This window comes from Lupinus angustifolius, chromosome LG01, assembly GCF_001865875.1.
Source record: "Lupinus angustifolius cultivar Tanjil chromosome LG01, LupAngTanjil_v1.0, whole genome shotgun sequence".
In the NCBI taxonomy this organism is placed as follows: Eukaryota; Viridiplantae; Streptophyta; class Magnoliopsida; order Fabales; family Fabaceae; genus Lupinus; species Lupinus angustifolius.
This window is the reverse complement of record NC_032009.1, coordinates 516176-525296: the sequence shown is the minus strand read 5'-3', so window position 1 is coordinate 525296 and position 9121 is coordinate 516176. Positions and strand designations below refer to the sequence as shown.

The 9121-nt window shown below is 36.2% G+C and overlaps 1 protein-coding gene across 1 annotated transcript; it reads left to right on the top strand.

Moving 5' to 3' along the window:
* LOC109343926 (aquaporin SIP1-2-like) lies at nucleotides 217–4170 on the top strand. Its single transcript, XM_019582456.1, has 3 exons — nucleotides 217–684; nucleotides 1492–1764; nucleotides 3845–4170. Exons 1-3 carry the CDS (start codon nucleotides 370–372, stop codon nucleotides 3998–4000), a joined length of 744 nt encoding a protein of 247 aa, XP_019438001.1. The 5' UTR covers nucleotides 217–369; the 3' UTR covers nucleotides 4001–4170.

Genomic DNA, 9121 nt, shown 5'->3' with positions numbered 1-9121 from the left:
TTTTTAGTCCCACACACTTTAGCCTAAACTAAAGTGAGCTAGCCCAAATCCATCCGAATAGTCCGATTACCCAAGTCTACATAATTGATATGTACCAATAATTATTTATGAATTTATGTCGGCCATTTTCTATATCTTCCAAATTAAGCTGATTAGGTGAATCACTCACATTATCTTCATCATTCTCTATCAACAGCATCAAATCTCCATGTTCTCTTCTTAGCCCTCTGCTGTCTCACCTTTCCATTATAACTTCACCATCATCTGTGGTATCATCAGAGGGTAAATCAAATCAAATAAATCCAAATTAACAAAAAAAAATCACTTTTTTTTTTACAACTTTTCTGTTTCAAAGATCCAAAAACAAAGATGGCAAATGCTATAAAAGCAGCAATTGGAGATTTAGTGTTAACTTTCATGTGGGTTTTTTCTTCTTCTGTGTTGGGCATAGCTAGTAATGCTATAACTAGAGCTTTTGATGTTCAACATGTTTCTTACAATGGTTTTCCTTACCCTTCATTCTTTATCACCACTTTCCTTGTTTTTGTGCTTGTTTTTGTGTTCACTATCATTGGTAATGCATTGGGTGGTGCTAGCTTTAATCCCACAGGAACAGCTTCTTTCTATGCTGTTGGTCTTGGCTCTGATACACTCTTTTCAATGGCTCTTCGTTTCCCTGCACAGGTTTGAAAACTTCGGTTCTTTTTTTGTGCAAAAGGTTCCTTTTTTTTTTTTGCTTTATTGCTGTTACTTTCTGATTCTCTTAAATCTACTTTCTTTTTTGCTTTTTCGCCTCTTTTTTGCTTTTGAGGTTATATTTTTTTTAAGGTCGTTGCTTGGTGACCACAAGTTCACAGGTTCAAATCTGAGAAACAACCTTTCCACTTGAGGGGTTAAGTCGACGTAGATCTACCTCCCAAATGGGAGCCTCTTGCACTAGGCCACCATTTTTATTGTTAATTAAGAAACCCAGCAGGTGACTGGTATGGTGGATTGTGACTCAGTGTACTTTAAATTGGACTCTGCAACCAAAATTGTGGAAACAATATTATGGTTTAGGGAGTATTGTCAACGGATTGTGACCCCAATTGCTGCCGCATCGACAGCAATTGGTGTAACTTAATGTTAGTCAATCTCACCTAGTGGGATAAAGACTAGTTGATGTTACTGTATGGTAAACTCAATGTAACCACAACTTCAATTAAAATATGACAAGTCATTTAAATCTTCCACACAAAGTATCTTGATTAGAAGACTTTTGATAAATCCATTACATGAGATCAATAGATAACAGAAAATTTGTAGCAAAAGATGTTCTGGAAAATATTTGATCTGTTAGATGAGTTCATAAATGTGGTAAACTGATACTAACCCTTGGGCTAGTGCTGTTGGGTAGTTTTACTCTCACACTTATGTATCTGTTAAAACTGGTCAATACCAGAAAAGCAATTATTTAACCTCTGGAATTTAATCTAAGGTTCATTTTTACAGGCTCTTGGTGCTGCTGGTGGTGCTATTGCAATTATGGAAGTGATTCCGAAGGAATACAAGCACATGATGGGAGGACCTTCTTTGAAAGTTGATTTACATACCGGAGCTGTTGCTGAAGGAGTATTGACATTTGTGATTACTTTTGCTGTTCTCTTCATTATCCTTAAGGGCCCTCGTAGTGAACTAGTGAAGACTTGGTTGCTGGCTATGTCAACCGTGGCTTTGGTTATGGTTGGATCTGCTTATACTGGGCCATCTATGAACCCTGCCAATGTGAGTGTTACTTTTTTCTTTGCATGCATCATTTTTTCTTTTCATATATGAATCATGTGTTGTGTGAATTGTTTTAAATTGCTAACTGTGTCACATTTTGTGGCTGCAATATTGCAGTTGCAGTATCATAATGTAATTGTGGTGTGACACCAAATAATAATAATATGGTTACATTGGGCTGCAACGCGACGACATCAGACCACATTTCAGCTGCAACGCGAAGACATCGGACCGCATTTGGGCTGCATCAGGTCACATCGGATCACATCGAATTCAAAAGTATTTTTTTCGTCACAAAAAAGTTCGTACCGCACCGGTCGCAACAATGACTTCAATAGTAGTACCCACAACTGTGACCATAACTTAAAACACCGGTTATAACTACTCATTCCTTATTCTAGCTGTATCACAGGAGAAGTTCCTAGTATGAACATCCTTTTCTTCCCTGCCTGGGTAGAGTGGAAATAACAATTATTTCCACTTTCAATTTTTATTAAGAGAGGTGTGTCTTGCTGAGTTACTATAACCTATATTGATTTTGTTATAATTGGTTGCCCAGCAATAACAGCTTGCATACTCCTTCATAAGTTCATATAATGCCTGAACGTGGAGCACATGCCTCTTTTTGTTAACAAAGGGATTAGAGAAGCAGAATTAGTAATTTCGAGTAGCTAAAGTTTTACTATAATGCCTTTCTGTTTAGAAGTGGTCAATCCCCCTTTTTATGTCCTGAGTGATGGGTAGTAAGTTCCATATTACCGGTGTCATTTTCTTAGGTAAGCTTTGGATACGTATTGGGCTATTCTCATTACCAATTAGTTTTGGGATGAAATCTTAACATGAAATCACAAGCAGAGTCCAACTTCTCTCGACCAAAGGATGTCCTTTAATCATGGGTTAAAAGTAACTCTTTATCTGGTCTGGCAGACTTCTGTGGAGGGGGCTACTCCTCTCATTACCAATTGAAACCTTAACAGTGAGCTGTTTAATCAGTAACCATGTTAGGGCTAGGAATAGGATTGTGTGTCTTAGTATGTTGCTTTCTTATAACTTGGTCACTAGCCACAATGCTGAGAAAAACATTATAGTTGTTTCTTTTGCCTACACGGAACATGTGCTGGTGATGTGTTCACTGAATGTTAGTCAATTACAGGAAGTGATTCATTTATTTTAACAGTTTTGATAGAAAAGGGGGATGGGTAACGTCAAATTCGTGAACTGTTAACTCTTACATCGTTTCAATTTTTCAGTGGTCATTTCTTTTTGGATTGGGTTACTCCTTGAATAATTTTGCTCAAACAGTTTGCCATGTCATCCCGTTTCTTTGAACATTGCACATCACAATCATGTAGTATTTCTGATTTAGATGATTTAAGCATTTCATTTATCCATTATCTTCTCATTTCTTGTTGACCAATCAAAAATGAAGTAGTCATCAAGCTGTGCAAAATATTTAGCAGAATAAGACTGTTTTTGATATTGTCAAGGGCCAAATGGAAATTGCAAGGACTTGTAAACTAAAATCTAGATTTCATTCCAAACTATGCCATATTTCAGTCTCTCTTTAGGAATGTCATCTGAGCTAGGTTTTTCGGGACTTCTTACATGACATAAAAACAGGGTGAGCTTGGCTTAACGGTAAGGTTATTACTTAGTGATCACGAGAATAAGGCTGTGTTCATCTATTCTCCCCAGACCCTGTAGGAGCTTCATATACTAGGTTGCTTTTTTTTCTAACATGACATGAAAAATGTCTTTGCTGGCCATCTTTCATGTTGTTTCTGGTGTGGATTATAAATAATGCAGAAGCAAATTGGTTGGCATGAAGGTTTAGTTAATTTAGCATCAACCATTTAATGTTCATTGTATTTTGGCTTCTTTCTTTGATGTTTTTGTACATGTCTATCTAATTTGTAGATTTCTTGATTCTTCTGATGATTCTTGATTCTTCTGATCATTCTTGATTCTTCTGATCATTCTTGATTCTTGATTCTCGATTCTCAATTCTCGATTCTCGATTCTTGATACTTAATTCTTCTGATTATCATACAACTTACTCTACAATATGTTTCCTTTGCAGGCCTTTGGTTGGGCATACTTAAACAACTGGCACAACACATGGGACCAATTCTATGTTTACTGGATTTGTCCCTTCATTGGAGCAATATTTGCTGCATGGCTGTTCCGGGCTATATTTCCACCACCACAAGCCAAAAAGAAACAGAAGAAAGCATGAAGAGGCCTTTAGATTTCTTTCCCTCAAGTGTTAGGCAACAAGCTAGTAACATTAAGAACCTTCATTACCTTTGATGTTGTTCATTTCTTGTGTATACATTAAGGTGAAGTGTGTGACAAAAGATACTTTTCTTACCAATTATTCAGAAAATAAGTTCTTTCCCCTCCAGCTATTGAAATGTACCTGTGTCATATTTAATTATTTTTTTTATAAATATATTTCTAAATTTTTAAAAAAATAGGATATTTGTCATAATTTTAATAGCCGGAGTAAAAAATTTATCTTTTGGTATGAGGTTTACTTGATTCTCATATAAACATGTGGAAAATGTTTAGTAGAATTATAAGGAACTTGATCTTATGTGTTATGTTCATTAACAAGGGTAGTTGGCAAGAAGTATACGTAAAAGTATTAATATATTATATGAACCGATATTCATTAACATAATTAGTTTAGGAAGAACTAGTTCAAGTCTCTAATGGTAAATTTCAATTGTTAGATTTGTTATTCTTGAGTTTCACTTTAATGATAAATCTTGTGAGTGTCATTTGTTAATATGGACAGTGTAATGTCACTAGGTAACGGTACATGTAGGTCAAATTGTTAATGTGGACAGTGTAATGTCACTAGGTAACGGTATGTGTAGGTCAAATTGTTACATTATATATATATATATATGTATGTATATATATATATGTATGTATATATATGTATATATGGATTAAATGACTAACCTAGTTTCACGTTGAAATTGTTGGGTATTAAATTTGTAATTTAAAATTATTATAAACTAAATTAGTAATTTAAAATTATTATGGACAAAATTGGAAGGTCAAAAAATATAAGAGATCGAAATGAGTAATTATTCTAAATAATTAAAAGATTAATAAATCAATAGGAATCTTGTTCCTAACTAATATGATCATTAAGTTTCCCAAGGAGATGGTTTCTAAATAAGTATAAAAACCTTGATGGGCCTAGCATGTACATATTGAATGTTAGAAATGTAATTCAAAAGCTTAGTTAGAGTGTATACTATAAATTGCAAACTGTTATTAGTTAGTTAGATGGTTGTTATGTAGGCTATAAATAGAAGGTTGTTATCATTGCTTTAATATATATGAAATACACACATTCCTTTTCAACTATCTTCCTCTCATCTATTCTTTCACTTAGCTCTATTCTAACAGTTTGGTATCAAGAGCTAAATTCGACCTAGAGAGAAGAAGATGATGAACCTCGGACAAAACTCAACTTCCTTCCTTGCTCATCTTCCCATACTCGATGGCAAAAATTGGAATCGCTGGAGTACCCAAATGAGAGTTATCTTTGGATATCAAGAAGTCATGGAGATAGTAGAGAGTGGATTTGAAATGATAAGCAATGAATCCACTGAAGAAGACAAGGCAGAGTTCAAAGTGAACAAGATGATGGATTGCAAAGCATTGTCCTTGATACAACAGTGTATAGACAATGCATACTTTGAGAAGATTTCAGGTGCTGCAAATTCTCATGAAGCCTGGAAGATATTGGAGATGTGTAATGAGGGAGCAGAGCAACTAAAGAAAGTAAAGTTGCAGACGATGAGGCGTCAATACGAGTTGATGCAGATGGAGAACTCAGAGAAGATTGAAGAATTCTTCAATCGTGTGGTTAGCTTGACAAATGCAATGAAGGCACTTGGAGAAACAATGACTGATCAAACCATTGTTGAAAAAATTCTTCGCACTTGACACCTCCTTTTGATCACATTATGGTTGCCATAGAAGAATCAAAGAAGATGGAAGACTTGAAGATTGATCAACTACAGGGCTCGTTGCAAGCTCATGAACAAAGAATATTGGAAAGGTCCATTGAGAAACCTACATATCAGGCCTTACAGGCTCAAACATCAAGAAAAGGAGGTTTCCATTGGAGAGGTGGTCAAAGAATTCAAAGCAAGAACAAAGATATCGGAAAAGGGCATGCAATCTATAAACATGCATCTGATTCATATGAACATGGCAGCAGTAAAACTAATCACACAGAAGCACATATCACAAGAGGAAACCCAAATTGGAGGGGAGGCAAGAAAAGAGTAGGCAGAAAGAGAATCAAATGCTTCAATTGTAACAAAATTGGCCATTTCTCAACAGAATATCAAGCACCAGGTCAAGGAAGAGAAAGACCTCAGGTTGAAGCTAATTTGGTAGAGGAAAGTAGTGATTCTGAAGAGGATACTCTTCTCCTTATGATGACAACCAACACTAAGGCTAACAATGCAAAGACTTGGTATTTGGATTCAGGATGCTCAAACCACATGACTGGTCACAAAGAATGGTTAATCAATCTTGATGAATCAAAGAAGAGCAGAATTTGGTTTGCCGATGATAGAACAATTAAGGCTGAAGGTGTTGGTGATGTAGTGATTAAAGGAAAGAATGAAAGATTCGCAAAGATCACAGAAGTATTGTATGTACCTGGCATGAGAAGTAACCTAATCAGCATGGGAGAGCTATTGGAAAAGGGGTTCACAATGCAGATGACTAGAGGTCAAGTTGAAGTCTTTGATGCTCAAAACAAGAAAATATTGAAAGCACCTTTGGCTGAAAACAAAACCTTTCAATTCAGTGTTTCATCACTAGAATCTCAATGTATGGCTGCTGAGGTAAGTAACAATAATTCATGGCTTTGGCATTTAAGATTTGGGAATCTAAACTTTAGGGACCTAAGTCTGTTACATGCTAAGGAATTAGTCTCATGATTGCCAGAAATAAAGATCCCTAAACAATTATGTGAGAATTGTCTAATTAGTAAGCAGCCAAGAAAATCTTTCACCACACATACTCATAACAAATCATTGAACCTATTGTATATATAGTCTACTCAGATGTGTGTGGTCCACTTGAAACATGCTCATTCGGTGGAAATAGATATTTTGTATCCTTTGTTGATGAATATAGCAGGAAGATCTGGATATACCTAATCAAACACAAGAATGAAGTTTTCACAATGTTCCAAGCATTCAAAAATCTGGCAGAAAAACAATCAGGAAAGTATATCAAAATTCTTAGAACTGATGGAGGGGGAGAATTCTGCTCAACTGAAATGGAAACATTTTGCAGAAATCAAGGGATAGTGCACGAAATTACAACACCTTATACTCCTCAACATAATGGCATTACTGAGAGGAGAAATATGACAATTCTGAATATGGTAAGGAGCATGATCAAAGGCAAGAACTTAGCTCACAACTTTTGGGGAGAGGCTGCTACAATTGTTGTTTATGTTCTAAATAGAAGCCCAACCCAAAAGTTGGATATGCAAGTCCTTGAGGAGGTCTGGAGTGGAAGGAAACCTTCTGTCAAACACTTCAAAGTGTTTGGATCATTATGCTATGCACATGTTCCAGATCAAAGGAGGAAGAAACTGGACAACAAAAGTGAAGCGTTGGTGTTTGTTGGCTACACTTCATCTAGAGGCTATAGACTCTATAGTCCAATAACAAAAAAGATCACCTATAGAAGAGATGTGATCTTTGATGAACTAAAGGAATGACATGACACTAAACCATGCATAAATTCACAGAATATGACTGGATCTGAAATTAAGAGACTCAGATGAACAAACATGGGAACATACCAACCAAGCAGATGGGAACCTTGCCAGAGTAGAGAATCAAGACACTATCAATAGAGACAGACCACCTACACACAGATTGGTACCATCCAGACTAAGAGACTATGAGATGATACTAGATGATGCAGTGAATGATGATGGAAATTTGGTACAACACATGGCACTCTTTGTAGACACTGAACAGATCCAATTCTCAGAGGCAATTACCAATTCAATATGGAAAAAGGCAATGCTAGAAGAATTGCGGGCCATTGAAAGAAACAGAACATGGGAATTAATGACCCTGCCCCTAAACAAATCAGTCATACCTGTCAAATGGGTGTTCAAAGTAAAACTAAAGCCTGATGGTTCAATCTCTAAACATAAAGCTAGGCTTGTTGCCAAAGGCTTTATGAAAAAATCTGGATTGGATTACTCAGATGTATATGCCCTTGTTGCAAGAATTGAGACAGTAAAGATGATTGTAGCAACTGCAAGTAGTAAACAATGACACTTGTGGCAATTGGATGTAAAATTTGCCTTTCTTAAAGGGCATCTGGAACATGAAATCTACGTGAAACAACCACCAGGATTTGAAATCAAAGGAAGAGAGAGTGAAGTCTTTAAACTGAGAGAGACACTCTATGGTTTAAAACAAGCTCCTAGAGCTTGGAATAGGAGGATAGATTCATTCCTTCTACAACTTGGCTTCAGCAAGTGTACAATGGAGCATGGAGTCTATGTGAAATCATTCATAAGCAACAGTGTTGTGTTGTTATGCCTATATGTGGATGATTTGCTCATAACTGGAAACAATGAATCTTAAATTGAGACAGTGAAGCAAAACTTGAAAGGAGAATTTGAAATGACAGATCTTGACAAACTCTCATTCTTTCTTGGAATGGAATTCATAGAAACTAAAGATGGAATTGTGATGCATCAGAAAAAAAATATCTCTAAGTTATTGGAGAGATTTCATATGCAAACCTACAATACTTCAGAAACTCCAGTTGAAAGCAATCTGAAGTTAGACTGCTGTGAACAAGAAGCAAGGATAGATGGAACACAATTCAGGCAACTGGTTGGACGCCTCAGGTTTGTGTGCAATAGCAGACCCGAAATTAGCTACGGTGTTGGCCTAGTTAGTCGATTTATGAGTGATCCAAGACAATCACATATGACAACAGCTAAATGTGTGTTGAGATACCTAAAGAAAACTATAGAATATGGACTGTTGTTTCCAATTCAAGGAGAATAGAACAATCTACATCTTGTAGCATATTCTAACTCAGATTGGTGTGGGGACAAAGTATAAAGGAAGAGCACAATGAGTTACATTTTCCTACTAAAGGGTGCCCCAATCTCTTGGTGTTCAATGAGGCAAAATGTAGTAGCCTTGTCAACATGTGAGACCAAATATATATCTGCTTGTCACAGAGCTTGTCAAGCAGCCTGTGTTTCAGCTCTCCTATAAGAATGGAAGGTGTTTGATAAGGTCTCAATCACACTACTTGTAGACAATAA